Source organism: Capricornis sumatraensis, chromosome 15 (assembly GCF_032405125.1).
Source record: "Capricornis sumatraensis isolate serow.1 chromosome 15, serow.2, whole genome shotgun sequence".
Classification (NCBI taxonomy): domain Eukaryota; kingdom Metazoa; phylum Chordata; class Mammalia; order Artiodactyla; family Bovidae; genus Capricornis; species Capricornis sumatraensis.
In genome coordinates this window covers 50,484,346-50,502,139 of record NC_091083.1, presented here as the reverse complement: position 1 = coordinate 50,502,139, position 17,794 = coordinate 50,484,346, and the positions used below count along the sequence as shown (strand labels likewise).

General features: G+C 41.5%; 2 protein-coding genes across 2 annotated transcripts in view; one reads left to right on the top strand and one right to left on the bottom strand.

Moving 5' to 3' along the window:
- The window catches only part of CDS2 (CDP-diacylglycerol synthase 2), a 42,870-nt gene extending 35,870 nt beyond the window's left edge, over positions 1–7,000 (bottom strand). Inside the window, exon 1 of the mRNA XM_068986985.1 lies at positions 6,835–7,000. Coding sequence (XP_068843086.1) covers positions 6,835–6,891 — 57 coding nt within the window. The 5' untranslated portion in view covers positions 6,892–7,000. The remainder of the gene's footprint in view (positions 1–6,834) is intronic.
- A 5,961-nt stretch (positions 7,001–12,961) lies between these two features.
- PCNA (proliferating cell nuclear antigen) lies at positions 12,962–17,739 on the top strand. Its single transcript, XM_068987442.1, has 6 exons — positions 12,962–13,310; positions 14,394–14,491; positions 14,630–14,697; positions 15,430–15,624; positions 17,165–17,288; positions 17,379–17,739. Exons 1-6 carry the CDS (start codon positions 13,090–13,092, stop codon positions 17,456–17,458), a joined length of 786 nt encoding a protein of 261 aa, XP_068843543.1. The 5' UTR covers positions 12,962–13,089; the 3' UTR covers positions 17,459–17,739.
- The last annotated feature ends 55 nt before the right edge of the window (positions 17,740–17,794 follow it).

Below are 17,794 nucleotides of genomic sequence, written 5' to 3'. Positions count from 1 at the left end.
TTCCATGTTCAGTTCTAACTGTTGCTTCTTGACCTGCATACAGGTTTCACAGGACGCAGGTAAGGTGGTCTGGTATTCCCATCTCTTTAAGAATTCTTCAGTTTGTTGTGGTCTACATAGTCAAAGGCTTTAGCATAGTCAATGAAGCAGAAGCAGAGGTTTTTCTGGAATTCTCTAGCTTTTGCTATGATTCAACCCATGCTGGCAATTTAATCTGTTTCCTCTGCATCTTCTAAATCCAGCTAGTACATCCAGAAGTTCTTGGTTCACATACTGTTGAAGCCTAGTTTGAGAAACAAAAGTGAAAGGCAAAGGAGAAAAGGAAAGACAAACCGTTATGAATGCAGTTCCAGAGACTAGCAAGGAGCATATTGAGATAAGGGAAGATCTTAAATGGATTTTGAGAAAACAGGACTTCAATAGGCAGAGATGGAAAGAGGGGTGACAGAAAACAAGCATATTTCCTATGGTTGGAAATATCAAGAGGCAAGATGCATGTCACAGAGGCCCCAAGCAGGAAGGGGGTTGGTTAAGAGACAGGGTCATAAAGGACCAAATTTAAGAGATCTGAAAAGAGGGTCAGAATTTTTTTCTTCCCTTCTGTAACTCACAGAGTAGTTTCCGAGCTGTTCAAAGGTCAGGAGGACTAGAAGAGGCTGAGAGTAAATCCTGAAGGAAGGTAACTCAATTAGAAGGATTTACAACTAGTTCAGGCATCCTGAACTATCTTAAATATGCAAAAGCAACAGATAAGGAATCCAGGTGTCATCTGATGTGAACATCTGGCCTGGACTAGATGAGGGAGCAGAGACACAGGGACTAATGGATTCCCAACTGAAGCAGAGCAGACAGGAGCAGGAAGGTCCATGTCTAAAAGGAGAAAATTAGATTTCAGACAAAGCAAGTTTGTGCTGCCTGAGGTATACATATACCTAGGGATTTCTTGCAGATCACTAAACTCACAGGACTGGCAGGACAGAGACTGTGGGTAAAGGCTTTGAGAGCCACCCACTGAGGGATTCAGGTCAGCGACACACATCCTCTCAATGTCAGAGACCCACGAGCAGACAATGCAGCCAGTAAATCTCAAATCACAAGGGCTCTTTCCAAAATGCAGCCAAGTCTTCACAGAGAAGTTCCAGGCTGGTCCTGGGGTGACTTTAATACAAAAGAGCTGCTGCCAAAGAGCAAAAAATTCAAAGGACAGTTCGGGTCTTTCCATGCCAGCAGCAAGTGCTCATGAGCACTACTTCCGGCAGGCGTAGGCTGCTGCCGGGGAGGAGAATCAGGGAGGCAGGAGGGAGATGTTCACAGTGCTACACCATCACCTTTCAGTTCTGATACATGCACACACTGTCTAGTCAAAATAACATAAAGTTTAACCTTCCTTAAATGGTCACTCTAAATAAATAATAAAAGGTCACTCAACTGAGTGGGCCCTATGCCATCCCCACTGCTGAAGCAAACTTGAGCAGAAGAACAAAGACCAGGCAGTGGCAGGGTGAACTGCCTAATGTGGGCCATGTCTGCCCTGGCTGGCGCCGCACCACCACCCCAACCAGGCAGCTACTGCACAGCAAGGCTTGGAAGGCAGGAACTCAACCCAACCCCAGGAACAAATCAGTATTCCTCAAAGGAGAGCCTGGCAAAATTAACAGTCAAGAGTCTCTTTTCCAAACCAGACACAGTCTGCTGAGTGAAAAGCTGTGTTTTATTAACCCCCCCAGCCTCCAGCACCAGGCAGGAAGGCTGGGGAGACTGGCACTGCACAGGGAGCACGTTAAAAAACTTGGTGTGCAGGAGAGTTACTTGGCAAGCCCTCTGCAACACTAACAAGTTCAATACACTCCATCTATGTGGATCTTAGAAAAGATAGCAGAGTGCTCAAATCACAAAAAATGATGCACTACTTTTTTCAAACAGTTTAAAGGGTGATTATGTGCACTGTGAAATTAGGAGAGTCATTTCAAAAGCTTCCCAGATACATTCAAAATTATGATTTCTTGAAATCAGTAGAGAAAGAATGGATTATTTGGAGCCAAAAGTGATATAAAATCCTGGACGTTTTCCCCATGAGCACAGACACCAGCCCTCTCTCAGAGCTAGTGGGACTGTATACAGCAGACTTGGGTTCAGTGAACATTCTAAAAGAAAATGTATAAATACTGAATGACATTGTTTCAGGACAAATAGTTCTAATACTAAGAGCCATCAACCAGAAAGCATTTATTCTGAGTAGCTTCCCATGAAGCTCAGAGTGAGGAGCTGACAACTTGCTAGGAGTTCTCTTCAAGGATGCCCGAGTGGCTGCTCCTAGGGGTGAACTTAAAATTTTTAAATCACCACTTTTCCAATAACCAGGAAAATAGGACCTAATCAACTTTTTCTACAAAAAAAAGAAAAAAAGTTTTCTCAGAGTTGCAACGTTCACTCAGGAACACACACACACGTTTATATACATATATATATTTGGCATTTTGAAGATTTTGCTATTTTTGTGAAAAAATAGGAGATATTGGGGCTTTTTTTAAATCAAAGTCAACCAACTCAGAAACTTTTAAAGTCTGTAAATTAAGTCTGTATCCTAAAAGGCAACATTATGCAACATAATGAGTAAAAAGGAATCAGAAAACCTTCATACTATTAACAACTCTGCATCTAACCAGCTGTGTGACATTGAGCAAGTAACAAGCTCTCTGGGCTACTCTGCTATAAAATAACTAGCCCTAAAATCCCTTCTAGTTCTAACATCTGATAAGAGCAATTTAATATTTTTTAAAATGTTAAAGGCTAATGAAATATCACATAAATTTACACAAAACATTTTAAACAAAATATTTTTTTGAAAAAAACTAATTTTAAGTAGCCATAAGTTGGAAAATAACTGAGTTTTTAAAATAAAATTATACTGTTTGATCAGCAACTAAAAATACTGGGTCATATGACAAACTAATCTTTCATCTTCTCTTTCTATTGAAGTCTGGGAGCCATAGTTAAGGTTTACTGATTATTCAAAACCTAAATTATTTCTCAATGTAAAAAAAAAAAAGATTGAAAGAATAAAGCATTTCTCCTGCATCTGAAGTAGTCAGAGCTCTGAAAATAAGATTTTATTATTTCAGTAGCACTTTTAAAGTCTAACAGAAAACTATGTTTAATTATTTACCACTATTCTAAAATATGCTATGAAAATATGCTTTCAGTCATGTCTGACTCTTTGCAACCCCATGGACTATACAGTCCATGAAATTCTCCAGGCCAGAATACTGGAATGGGTAGCCTTTCCCTTCTCCAAGAGATATTCCCAACCCAGGGATCGAACCCAGGTCTCCCAAATTGCAGGCAGATTCTTTACCAGCTTAGAATGAGGGAGGTCTGAAAAGGCTATTAGGGAAAGACAATTGCATGTAGCAATATTCCTTCTACAGCTGAAGTTTGACTGTGATTCGGAGCGCTGAAAAATTCAGTAAGAAGATAAACTGAAAAGGTGGGTCATAGAAGGCCAAGCTCTGTCTATAAAATTTTCTTTAAAAGGTGATAAATAGGAAAAGACTACTCTGAACACTTATAACTTGAAGATTTAATCATCTTCCAAGAGTAGAAGGTGAATATTAGCTTTTTCCTGTAAAACTATATTTCAACCAGAAACAATAGCTTAACACAGTACAATGTGACAATTTCTGCTCTACATATGTAACATACATACTCACTTAATCCATATGAATATCCTCTGAAGCACATGCTACTTTTTTATCACCCCTCAATGGACAAGCTGAGGCTTTTATGCAAGTTAAGTGACTTCCTCAAAGTTACACAGCATGTATGGAGTAGGAAAATGGCAACCCACTTCAGTATTCTTGCCTGGAAAATTCCATGGACAGAGGAGCCTCACAGGCTACAGTCCATGGGGTGGCAAAGAGTTGGACACGTCCAAGCGACATGGACTGACTGACATCACACACACACACACACACACACACACACACAGCTGGTAAGCGGCACTGTCCAGGCTAATGATAGCTCTAGCTGTTATGCCCCTGCTCTTAAAACCACCATCTTCAGTTAAAATCTAAACTCCCCTTTCTAAATGATGCCTTTATTTGATCTTTATACTGGTTTCATTGATCTAGAAAGAAAGCCTTGAAAGAGTAAAGCTCTACTTTAAACAGCACTCTAGCACTTAAGGACGATAGAAAAGGACTCCACATCCTTCCTTCTAACCTCCAAAACAAAGTCTCCTGAAATGCCAACCCAATCATAAATTTTAAGATGCCAATGTTTTGGCCCAAGTTCCATTCTCTCCTTTCCTAAGCTCCAATGGAAAAACATGGAATGATGGGAGGAAGATCATTTCCAAACCTTAAACTCCAAGTTTCTTGGTTTGGCAACAATACTGTGCTTTGGGACTTTAAAATTATAAGCACGGTTCCCAGAGGAAAAATTTCCTTTATTAGCAACTGGCTTGACAATTCAATTCTAGGATGCTAAATATAATACATTCTGACTTTTATAATAATAAACACATTCCCCAGATTATTTTGAAATGACTGTTTATTTAAATTTTGTCATACCAGTTAGGCAACTGTAGCATTTTTTCCTAAATCTTTCAAATTTGTTTCAGTTCTTTTAATGAATTGACCTGACACTGTTTTCTGAATTCTACTATGAAATAAGAAAGCTGGTTATTTTGCCATTTGTTTCCCTTAAAAGATGCCCTTGTTTTACTATTTTTTATTTTCTTAAATTTTAACCCAAGAATATCAGCAAAGTCAGAAACATGGAAGTAAGTTTCACGAACTATGAAATAAAATAAACCTAATTTTAATACTTTATATACATTCATGTGATGGCTCAGATGGCGGTGAATCCACCTGCAAGGCGGGAGACCTCGGTTTGATCCCTGGGTTTAAAGATCCCCTGGAGGAGGGCATGGCAACCCACTCCAGTATTCTTGCCTGCAGAATCCCCATGGATAGTAGAGTCTGGCAGGCTACAGTCCATGGGGTTGCAAAGAGTCAGACACGACTGAGTGACTAAGCACAGCATACATTCATCAAAGACAAATAAAGTATTTCACAGTTTTTAAAAGGAATCTTTATTATTAAAAATCCCATGCATGGTAATCCAGAAATATTGGCAATGGTGCAACTGCCTTGTTCTGAGCTAATGGACTAAGTGTTTGTGGAGCAACAAGCATTCAGTGAACCTCAAATGGATCCAAGTAGTTGGATGGGGAGGGTAGAAATTTTATTTTACCTCATAACCTCATGGTTTTGGGGGTATGTGGGTTTGCCTGTTTTTACCATTAACTCTAATTCTTACAAGTAGCTTTTTAACATACAGCCCACTAGGTATCACGCTTTCTTTTTTGACTGCTCTTTTCACACCTAAAACCACAAAGTCCCATTAACATCAAGACTGATCTCTCATCCTATACAGGGCTATACAGCCTCAAAACATCTGGTAACTTCCCAACAGGCAAATGCATGGTGGCAACAGAGCTCTTCCAGGCCAAACTAAGGTATTTAATGGGAAGATTAGAAACTTCAAAGTACCTTGTCTCTGTAAGCGACTCCTCAACTTGCAACCAAATTTTTCTCCAAAACATATTCTAGAAATCAAATTCCATTATCTTTCACCCTTCTAGTATAACTGCTGTTGACACCTTGACACCAAATCTTGGCTTTCTTCCTTCCTGATATCTCCCCAACGTTCCTTTCCTCCGGTTTTCTAAAATGGAAAGCTACATAAGTGGGTATTGAGGGCCTGGTGTAGGGGGAATAGGGATTGGTGGGAGCAGCTGTTCCTCAGTTCCAGCCAAACATTAATCAGCTGGGAATATGATGGCAAATCTTCCAATGATCCAAAATAGGCAATAAATTCAAGAGGCTGGGAGAAATATTCTGGTTTTTTAAAGCAACACAGGGACCAAAGAAAGCAACTGCAGGTCACCAGCTGGCAACCCGCGAGTCAGACACTCTTTCATTCTGGTCCAGGCTCCCTCAGTCCAGTTTACACATCACTGTCATCAATCCACCAAATAACACTGCTCCTGACCACGACAAACTCCAGGCTTGAAATATTACCACCAAGTTTGTGCTGTCATTTAGCGTCCACAGTAACAAGGCCACTCCTCACCTTCCCTGCATAGACCTTTCACTTCAACCCAAGAAGTCTTCTCACCTCATCCCTCACCCCCGCAAGATGGCCTCTGTTCTACCCTCCTCTACCCCAACAAAGCCCACATCTGAAGCAGGAAACAAGCCCATCTTTGGGGAATATACCTTTCAACACCTAATGACTGCATGACTTCTCTGCTTAAAGCCAACAGATTTAACTTTCGAGAAGGGGTTTAAATCTCCTAACAGGTAAATCTCATGGCCTTGTCTTGATACACCATCACCCCTCAAAAAATAACGGGAGATCGGAGAGGCTAAATCACGCTCTGAGGAATCTTTGCGGGGTCTCGACGTCTTCACACCAGGGAACGCCTGGGCAGTGGACTAGAATGGAACCCGTCCCCCCCCTCCCCCCGGCCCCAATCAGCCCTGCGAGACAGGCAGACGTGCGCAACCTCCCGCGCTTTCCTTCCTGCGCCGCGGAGATACCAACCCCAACCGGACCCCAGAGCTGTGTCCTCGGGACCTCGACCTGCTGAACCCTACCGCGAGCTCCGCTGGACCCCGCACCCAAGGACCCTCCGCCCTACTGAGGCCCGATGCTTCCGGCGGCAGAGCCAGAGTCAAAAGGCGAGACGACCCCTCTCTGCGCGCCCCCCACGGACTTATGGGGGACGCCGCTTCCGCAGCCGCGCCCACCCGGTGCCGCCGCTACCTTGTCCTCGGGCGGAGCTTCCGGCTCGCGGGCCACCCTCTGCCTCAGCTCCGTCATGCTGGAAACACCAGCGCTTAGTCGCCGCTGCCGCGTAGCGCAGACGCCGGGGCCGGCGCGCGGACTCTGCTCGGCCAGCCCCGAGTCGCCAAAGCAGCGCGCAGCTACGCAGCGCCTCGCTAGCCCCACCGCAGCCCAGCCGCCAGCCCTGGAACTCGGCCCCTCCCGGCTCAGCCGCCGCCCTTTCACCCGGGCGGAGCTTGACCAGCCTTCTCCAGCCTCTGCCTGCTTGCTCCTTTTCTGGTAAAGGCCCGGAGGGAGGGCGCAGGCGCACCACCGCCATCACGGCCTGGGAGATCCACCAATGGCGCGAACCCGTTAGGGAGGCGGGGCGAAGGCGGGGCAAGTGAAACGTAGTGGAGAGGCGTGCGTTATTAGATAGTAGCATGAAGGGGCGGGAAAAGGCGTGTTTCAGAAGGAGACTAGCCAATGGGAACTCGAGCACTGGCGCCCACGGTCTTAGAGGTTAACAACTTGCTGGGGATAATGGCAACCCACTCCAGTATTCTTGCCTGCAAAATCCCATGGACTTAGGAGCCTGGTAGGCTACAGTCCATGGGGTCGCTAAGAGTCGGACACGACTGAACGACTTCACTTTCTTTCACTTTCCCCAGTCTCCAGCCTGCCTAGTCAGTACTTTCCCTCACACAGATAAGTATCCGCTTATTAGGCCCTGAGCAGAAAGGCCTGGGGAGCCCACCTGTGTAAAAGGAGATTACTGATAAGGAAGTGAAATTCAAACTTCAGTCTATATCGTCTGCTTTATGTGCTGGGCACTGAACTATGTAATCTATCTCATTTAAACTGCACAACACTTGGAAGTGGATATGATTTTCATTTTACAGTTAGGGTTTTCCACGGTTATTCAGATTTCTTTTCTGCCTTCTGAACTACTGAAAGACCTTTTAGGTGGGGAGGAATGTTGCCTACTTTGTTCACAGCCGGATCCCCTCTGTACCTGACACATCCCAAGTCCCTAATGAATGAGGTTTCTCCTAAAAGAAAATTATTTAGCCAAGGTCTCACGGCTAAAAAGTGCCCACTAAGAATTAGAACATAAGTCTGTTTGCCACCAACGCCCGCTCTAACATACTCCCGGCCTTCTTAAATTTATTGTTAATATCTGTGTTACTCAGCATTGCTTTCAGCAGTTCCTGTTCACTGCCTTGTAAGTGATGTAAAACAAGTATAAAGTGGGGCCCCTTCCCTTAGCATCTTGTAATTTAACAAGGAGAGAAATTTGCACGCATAGGAGATGCAGTTTTGTGTTAGCAATTTTGACCTGAACTGTGAGGTTTGGGGAAAATAGAATTCTGAACCGGATGTTTTATTTTCTTGATTTCTGTGAAACTAGATCCCAAAATGCCTGTAACACTGCTTACAGTCTACAGTAAAGTAAACGTGAGATCCGTGTTAAGTCGCTTCAGTCGTATGCAACTCTTTGTGACCCAATGGACTGTAGCCCGCCAGGCTCCTCTGTCCACGGGATTCTCCAAACAAGAACACTGGAGTGGGTTGCCATGCCCTCCTCCAGGGGATCTTCCTGACCCAGGGATAGAACCCATGTCTCCCTCCTGCATTGCAGGCAGATTCTTTACCGATGAGCCACCAGGAAAGCCCAAAATCGGTGTGGAGGATCAATGATTTCAGGGTATACTTTGTTCTCTATTAACAACATTGTACAAATACTTGATTTTGTTTTTTGACAGAAACAGACCACTCCATTCAGGCCATTATTTATTTAGAGAAAGCCTTGCTTTTGTGTTTTGTCTTAATCTTATTTATAAAAGTAAATAACATGCTGATTGTAATTTTTAAACTCTTAATCTGTTGGGGACTGTGTGACCACTGTTTTGGCTGTTAGTGATCACCTCTTGAACTGAAGACTAAGACACTTCTTGGATAAATTATACAAGGTTTATTAGCTATAGGATGTAAAAGGATGTCAACAGAGAGAGCCACAAGTTCATCCTTAAGACAAGTGGAAGTGTTAGTAACTAGATTCTCACCTTTGGGGAACATGTGAAAGGTCACATCCAAGTAAGCATTACATCAGTCCTCCTGGAAGCTCGGCTGTTTGCTTTGAAACCCAGCCTAACTGGAGAACCAGTGCACACCGCTTCAGAATGCAAACCATTTTTTCATACATTTACTAAGACTGGACCTTAGACACTGAAAGCCAGAGACCTTTGGTTTTTGTTTAGATACATTGAATTGGATTTCTCTATTGTGGAAACTTCAAATATATTAACAGACACAAGTTTTTAGGCATATGGAAGTTTTAAAACTTACATAGTCATTCCTTATGTTTTATGGGGTGTTTTTTCCTTTTATGTTTAGAAGTCCACAGCAAGATCTCTTAAATATTTACCAATATATTTTTCCATTTCTTGAGTTTGCATGTATTTGAATTTTAATTAATCTGTCGAATTTATTTCAGTAAACAATTAGGAAGAGTCTATAGCTTTATTCTTCCCTCAGTTCAGTTCAGTCGCTCAGTTGTGTCTGGCTCTTTGCAACCCCATGAATCGCAGCACACTAGGCCTCCCTGTCCATCACCAACTCCCAGAGTCCACTCAAACTCATGTCCATCAAGTCAGTGATGCCATCCAGCCATCTCATCCTCTGTCGTCCCCTTCTCAAGCCCCCAATCCCTCCCAGCATCCTAGAAGTTTAATGAATTACCATAATTTAATTCATTTTTCTGTTTGGAATAGCACCTTTACTAGATGTTTAAGTAATCCTCTTAAAAGAGAAGTCTCATGTCAAACCTTCCTTTGATAACTTTCTTTTTCACTTATAGGCCTCCAAAGTGCTGTAAGATCTCAGCCCTGCCTCTCTTTGCAACTTCTCTCCCCTTTGTTCAGTGTGTTCCAGACATATCAATCTTTGAGTTCTATTATGTCAATTGTTGTTGTTCAGTCCCTAAATCGTGTCCAAACCTTTGCGACCCCATGAACCACAGTCCAGCAGGATCCTCTGTGGGCTTTTACACAGATATTTTTCTATGAGATTTTTCCTGGTGAGAATACTGGAGTGGGTGCCATTTCCTTCTCCAGGGGATCTTCCCAGACCAGGGATCAAACTCCTATCTCCTGCACTGGCAGGCTGATTCTTTACCACTGAGCCACTAGGGAAGCCTATATGTCAATTACATCTCAATAAAACTGGAGGAAAATATTTATTAAAAAGCTTTGAATTTTTCAGATTTACTTACTTATTTTTGGCTGCACTGGGTCGTCGTTGCTTTTCTTGGGCTTTCTCTAGTTGCAGCAAGCAGGGGCCACTGTCCATTGCAGGGCATAGGCTTTCATTGTGGTGACTTCTCTTGCAGTGTACAGGCTTCTCAATGCGGTGGCTTCCCTTATTGCCCAGCGCAGGCTCTAGGCGCAGTGGTTGCAGCTCATGGGCCTCTAGAGTGTGGGCCCAGTAGTTGTGGCATATGGGCTTAGTTGCTCATGGCACATGATCTTCCTTCCTGAACCACCTTCCTGATCAAACCCTAGTCCCCTGCATTGGCAGGCGAATTCTTATCCACTGTGCCACTAGGGAAGTCCAAAAAGCTTTGAATTTTAAAACAAACTACTATCTGAACACCTTCTAAGCATGCTGTCCTTTTAAATGTTATTTTTTCAGCCAAGAATACTCTTTCTCCCACTCTCCAAACAGCTAGTTTCTCTGGTAAAATGCTAACTACTCAGAAAGGCCATATCTGACCACAGTTCATAGCCATTCTTAAATCATGAGTGGAGTTTAATTGCCATTTAAAATACCTTCAAATTAATAACACTTTGATTTGGCATTAAAATGCCAAAATGCTATTATGTAAGCAGAAAGCACAGAAACAGAGTAACAGAGTATACATGTTATTAGTGAAGCAAATATTTCTCACTGGAAGAATACATGCATTCCACATTTTGCAAAGGAACTCAGACACCAAAATGACCTAGAAGGAAAATACCCACAAAAGATGAAACTGTTGTGTTTTGATATAAAAATACATGCAAAAGGGTAGTTGATCATACATAATTGAAGTTAGTGCTAGCATCAAAATTTACAAATGCATGGCTGAGTCTTGGAATAAATTCCAGAAACAACAGAGTAGCACTCTTTTTAAAATAATTTTATTTATTTTTGGCTGTGCCAGACCTTTGTTACTTTGTGCAAACTTTATCTAGGTGCAGCTAGTAGGGGCTACTCTTGGTTTCAATTTAAGTGCACTGGCTTCTCATTGTGATAGCTTCTCTTGTTTTGGGCCATGGGCTATAGGGCAGTCAGGCTTCAGTAGTTGCGGTTCCCTGGCTCTAGAGCACAGGCTCAATAGTTGTAGTGCATAGACCCTGTTCCAAGGCATGTGGGATCTTCCAGGATTAGGATCGAACCCCGAGGTCCTACACCAGTAGGTGACTCTGCATCACTGAGCCACCAGGGAAGCCCAGTATCACTCTTAAGAATGCTGCACCATTCACAGCCTTGACAACAGTGATATATGGAAAAAACAGCAGTTATCAGCAACTGACTGAGAAACTGAATGTTAAGACATATTACGAGTGCTTTTATATATGTGTGTGCTTTTACATATTTATTACAGGATAGGTGCATATTTTATTTTCTTGTGCTAATAAAATAATGGAGTATCTTACAATTGAAGGTATTTTAAAGTAAATTAAAGACACATCTAATAGAAATACTAGAGGGAGAGCATTGAGTAGGGAAAGGGAATTTTTGAAACCATAATGGTTGACAATATTCTAGATTTGATGAAATGCATCAATCTTTCGGCCGAGGAATACAAAAATTCCATGAACAGGATAAATAAAACCACATCCACACTATACATGATAGAAAGACTAAAGAATTCTACAGACCAAGGTAAAACATTAGAAGTAACTAAAAAGAAATGCTGTAAACAAAGGAAAAAAGAAACAAAGGGAGAATATTCATAATAGGGAGATGGTTAATATATGAAATGCTTTTAATCAATCAGAAAAAAGTTTAATAGAAAAAATATAAACATGCAATGGTCAAGAACTGTATGAAAGATATCCAATTTGCACCAGTCTTTTAATATGCAAATTGAAATTTCCACACAAACGAGCACAGATTTAAAAATTAGATTGCCAGTAACAGAAAAATTAGAGGCAAGGAGCATGCTCATAGTCTTGGCTGGAGTGTAAATTACAATCTTTTAGAAGTCAACTTAGTTAACATTTATCCAAAATTTAATGCGTATGCTCCTCTATTCAACAATACTACTTCAAGGAGTTGCCCGAATTACAAGAGATTGGCAATTAGGTTAGGTTACATTTGTAGGATATGATGCCATCTTTTTAAGAGGTGCTGATAAGCAAAACATGAACCTGGCATAAAATTAAACATACTTTAGTAAGCACTTTGCTGAATTCTTTATGGCATGAACTCATTTTTGTTTTTTAAAAGATATATACTTGTAGAGGAAAAAAAAACTTAGAAAGTTACATGAATAAATGATATCAATTTGTGTGTAGGTGGCGGAGGAGCTTTAAGAGCTGGTAGTAGGGAGATAACTTTTCTTGTTTTTTTAAATCATAACTGTACCTCCCTTCAAACAGCTAAAGAAAAGGTGGCTTTTCTTCCTAAAGAGTCAGACAAACCGATGCGACTGAGCACAGAGCCTGGATTTACGTTTCACTCAGGGCTATAAATTTTCTACCCCTCAAGCGGGAGGCTGATGAGGCAGCACAGCGTGGCAGCTCATCGACCATTCCCGCCCAGCCTAGGACTGATTTTCACACTCACAAGGACTCCTCTTACGGGTGCCGGAACATGACAAAACGGCCAAGACCCCTGCGCACGCCGATCTGCTGGGCCCCTGAAGCGCTGCGCCCCTGCCCCGCCCCCATACCTGCATCCTCCAATGGATGCTCGGGGTGGGGCGGCTTTCGTGCAGTGCAGGGACAGGATTGGCTTTACAGTCTCTCCGCCCAGGCAGCGGGAGGGCAGCGTGATGACGTATCAACAAGGGGCACGGAGACGTAGCGCGCGCTAGCAGACGCGGCAGTATTAAACGGCTGCAGGCGCGGCTAGCTGTTAGAGGCTTCCTTCGTCTCAGGCGTTCGTAATCGTGTTTCGCCTCTCGCTCTCATCCTCTGAAGCCTAAGCCGGTTACACATTCCTCACTCCTTCTACCTGTAGCCGTGTCATTGCGACTCCGCCACCATGTTCGAGGCGCGCCTGGTCCAGGGCTCCATCTTGAAGAAAGTGCTGGAGGCGCTTAAGGATCTCATCAATGAGGCCTGCTGGGACATCAGCTCAAGTGGCGTGAACCTACAGAGCATGGACTCGTCTCATGTCTCCTTGGTGCAGCTAACCCTTCGCTCCGAGGGCTTCGACACTTACCGCTGCGACCGTAACTTGGCCATGGGTGTGAACCTCACCAGGTGAGCTCCAAAGCCTCGGACATCCGGGCCATGGTCCGCTCCTACCTCTGGCTCGTGGCGCGAGCTCCTACGAGCCGGGCCCTCATTGGCTGGCGTGGGTCATCTGCGTCTTCTCATTGGCCTGCTGCGGAGTAGGGCGGGTGGCGGGACCCAGCAGAGCGCGCGGTTTGCAAAGCCCGCGCTGGCTGCAGCGCGAACAGCGAACCGGCTGTTTTCCGCGCCAAAGTCACAAAGCGTGTGGTGGCGGGAAAATGATGGACTTTGCGGTTTCAGGAAAAGACTGTTGCAGAACGCTTTGGTCGTTAAGTGCAAGCAACTTGGATGAGAAACCTTGGTCCTGGTTGACTTAAAGTGCTTTATAGTGTATCCTAGTTCTGTCACACTATCTAGGGACCAGAGTATTTCTTTTATTACTGCAAAGTTGCGGTGAGCACCCTAAGATCCTGGACTTGAAAATTTTCTCCAGGGCAATGGCGTTCAACTTTTGAACTACACACGTTTAAATCTTAAAGCTTATGATAAATACCCATAGTACATGCCGTGTACTTTAATAGGTTTATTAGATCATTTTTAAAGATAGTTGGCCCGATAATTTACTTCACCCACTCGAAATTCATAAAATGTTGTTCTTTTATTTATATCCAGAAGTGAAATTGCTTTTGGTATGTTGTGGGCCTTTTGGGTTTATACTGCCAGATTGCATTCCAAAGTGTCTGGACCGGCTTGCATATCCCCCGTGCAGTACGTTTTCCTAACTCACCAATCTGACAGATGGCGTACTGGTTAAGGGTTTCCCTGGTGGCTCACTGGTAAAGCATCACTTTGCCAATGCAGGAGATGAGGGTTCGATCCCTGGGTGGAAAAGATCCCCTGGAGAAAGAAATGGCAACCCACTCCAGTATTCTTGCCTGGGAAATCTCATGGACAGAGGACCCTGATAGGCTGCAGTCCAGGAGACACCACTTAGGCTCTAAACAACTGCAGCTAATGGTTAAAAGTGGTAACTCCTGATTTTAATTCCATTAGAAAACTAACGATCTTGAGAAGATGGTGTTTTAAAACCCTTTGTCTTCTCTGTTCTAGCATGTCCAAAATACTAAAATGTGCTGGCAATGAAGACATCATTACCTTAAGGGCTGAAGATAATGCGGACACCTTGGCACTAGTATTTGAAGCTCCAAGTAAGTCCACCCTTCTACTGAGTTATGGCAGAGGAAACTAAAATGCAGTGTCAGTATTTCCCAAGTCTGATGACTGTAAAATATACCTCTTAGTTGTAAACTTACATGTTTTTCTTCAAATTTGCTTTCTTTTGGTAGATCAGGAAAAGGTTTCAGACTATGAAATGAAGTTAATGGATTTAGATGTTGAACAGCTTGGAATTCCAGTGAGTATCAAAAGTTTCTGATTGAGCATGCTGTACACGGTCATGATAGTTACATAACATATATTTATATAATAATTTAAAGCTTACTTCCTAATAGAACTTTTCTGAATATCTGCTCATGTATATTCCAGAGTAGGGTATTTAGACTGACATATTTGTCATTTTATTAAATTATGGTGTTCTGCAGTGGCTCATTGGTTTGAATTCATTGCTGCCAAGGACATATTTGCATTAACCTCTGCATCTTTTAAAAAAATTATTATTCCTAGAGTGCTTGATTTTTATTGAGATTTTAAAGCTATTTTAGCAGAAATTCATTATGGTTAGGTTTTATCAACATCAAAAGAAGATGTGTTCAGATGTTTACAATGCCTAACACGCTCTTGTTTTGGAAAGCAAACCTATTTGTGCTGTTACCATTTGTATGCCATATACTAATGTCTTCTTGATTTAGACCTCCTATAGAGTGATTAGCTGGAGGCTCTTGTTCCCTGGATAGTGCATTTACTTTTAAAAGTTTAAGTTCTAATTGGTTTCTTAGTATGATGATGATGATTATTTTTTATATCTGCATTTTTTTTTAGTAGAATGTTAAGAAATTGCACAATGAGTGATATTTCAGAGTAATCAGAAAATCTTGAATTGTGAGTTCTTGTTTAGATGTTGAATCTTCAGGAAGTGAGGGTGCCAAATCTTTCATTTCCATGACCTTTACATTTCTTTGTTTAATAGGAACAAGAGTATAGCTGTGTAGTAAAGATGCCTTCTGGTGAATTTGCACGTATATGCCGGGATCTCAGTCATATTGGAGATGCTGTTGTAATTTCCTGTGCTAAAGATGGAGTGAAATTTTCTGCAAGTGGAGAACTTGGAAATGGAAATATTAAATTGTCACAGACGAGTAATGTTGATAAAGAGGAAGAAGCTGTAAGTAGTTTTCAAGTAAACAAAATACTTTGAAGAATTACACTATGTTATGTCCTAGTTTGGTAAGGCTACTGTTTCAAAGTACCATAGACTGGGTCAGATTTGGTGTCTGACGAGGGCAAGACAGCAGCCTCTTTAACCTGGTGAAAGGGGTAGGAGAGTTCTCTGGGGTCTCTAAAAGGCACTAATCCCATTCGTGAGGAGTCTGCCTTCCTAACGTAAGCACCTCCCAAAGACCCTTCCAATACCATCATTTTGGAAATTTGGTTTTAATGTGAATTTGATGGGGGGGTGGACACATTCAGTCCATAGCAAGGTAATTACTAAGATTAAAGAAAGCTCTAAAGAAAAGCAATTTGTATTTTCAAGTAACTGATTTGTGAGAATTGAAAGACACTTTTGAAATCTGCAACTGATTTATAAATGCCATATAACTTAAATTTGTGAGAAGGGAACACAAATTCAGTGCAACCTTTATAGAACTACAGAACAATGAGTTTGTGTATCAGTCCCACACATAATCTTAAGAATATGATTGGGAGGCTACCCTTGGCTTTCTGGAGGTATTTACTATGTTTTTACCGAATAATTAAGCAACTCAATAAAAGGATCTGGTTGGGGGGGAAATCTAGCTCTTACGTAATCCTTATATATTAACTTTTAAATAAAGAGTCTAAATATATATATGTAATAAATATATATTAGTAACAAAACTCCAGGAGCTAATTTCTTTTATTCTAAATTACATCTCATTTCCTTGTCAATCTTGAGTTTTGTTTTTTCTCTCAGTAGTTCAGTAGTTAGGACTCCATGCTTTCACTGATGAGTGTATGTGTTCAATCCCTGGTCTGGGAACTAAGATCTTGCAAGCTGTGAGGCACAGCCAGAAGTTTTAAAAGTTCATACATGAATATCTTACTGTTATTATAGCATAAACATTTTATGACATCTAAGAAAATTTATGTTAAGGAATTTTTCAGTGTTCTGCTTCCCTTGTTATTTCAGTTTATTTGAATCAAGATTTTTAATAAGGTCCATATATTACAGTTCATTGGGATGTGCTTCTTAGGTTTCTTTTAGTCCATTGTTTCTCCGGTTTCAGTTTCCTTCTCTCCATTACAATTTCATTGGTTGAAGAAACTAAGTCATTTGTTATCAAATTTCCCAAAGTCTGGATTTTGCCCACTGAGTTCCTTATGTCAGTTAATATGTTCTTCAGATCCATTTTCTGATAGATACAGCTCTAGGGGCTTGATGATTTTCAAGGTGTTTTGTTTGGAGATGGGAGGAGAATATTTTATAGATAATGGTGTGTCCCTCTGTAGGAGACATGAGGTATTTGGGTATCTTTGTGATTTTTATAAGCCATAATAAAGTTTGTCTATAATCATTAAGTCCTTAGGGTTTGCAGAATTGTAATATATTAATATATTTTATTCCTTTATTTAGTAGCTGACTATTTTTTAATGTATACTATCAATGAATGGATTGCCGTTTTCTTAATGTTGTTCAGTATAATGACTCTTGTTTTCTCCCTAAGGTTACCATAGAGATGAATGAACCAGTTCAGCTAACTTTTGCACTGAGGTACCTGAACTTCTTTACAAAAGCCACTCCACTGTCTCCTACAGTAACACTCAGTATGTCTGCAGATGTACCCCTTGGTAAGATAATAAACTTGTTGAATGTTGGTTTTGTAGGTAGTGTATGTGGTACTTCTCAATAATTAACTATGTTCTCCTGTTTTCTTTCAGTTGTAGAGTATAAAATTGCTGATATGGGACATTTAAAATACTATTTGGCTCCCAAGATCGAGGATGAAGAAGGATCTTAGACATTCTTAAAATTCAAAGAAATAAAACTAAGTTCTTTGAGAACTGCTTCTGAGATGCCAGCACACACTTAAGTCTTTGTGTTTGTACCTCTGAGTACATATGTAGATACTGTTTTCTGTAAATAACTATTTTTTCTCCATTCTTTACAACTTGTTTAAAGAAAAGTGCAAATCAAATCTGGTCTTGTTAACTGAGTAATACTTCTGCCTTACCTAGGAATAATCCTTATAGTTTTTATAAACAAGAGTTTTGACTCTGAATGTGTTTTAAGTATCATTTTCAATTTAAATAAAAGTCATTTGAATTTAAGCATCATAGGACAGTGCCTTCATTTG

Bases quoted from the DNA above. Each gene is read 5' to 3' on its own strand.
- PCNA (XM_068987442.1), top strand. From the start codon at position 13,090: ATGTTCGAGGCGCGCCTGGTCCAGGGCTCCATCTTGAAGAAAGTGCTG. The intron at 14,492-14,629 runs GTAAGTCCACCC...TTCTTTTGGTAG, and splicing joins ACTAGTATTTGAAGCTCCAA to ATCAGGAAAAGGTTTCAGAC. The intron at 17,289-17,378 runs GTAAGATAATAA...GTTTTCTTTCAG, and splicing joins GTCTGCAGATGTACCCCTTG to TTGTAGAGTATAAAATTGCT.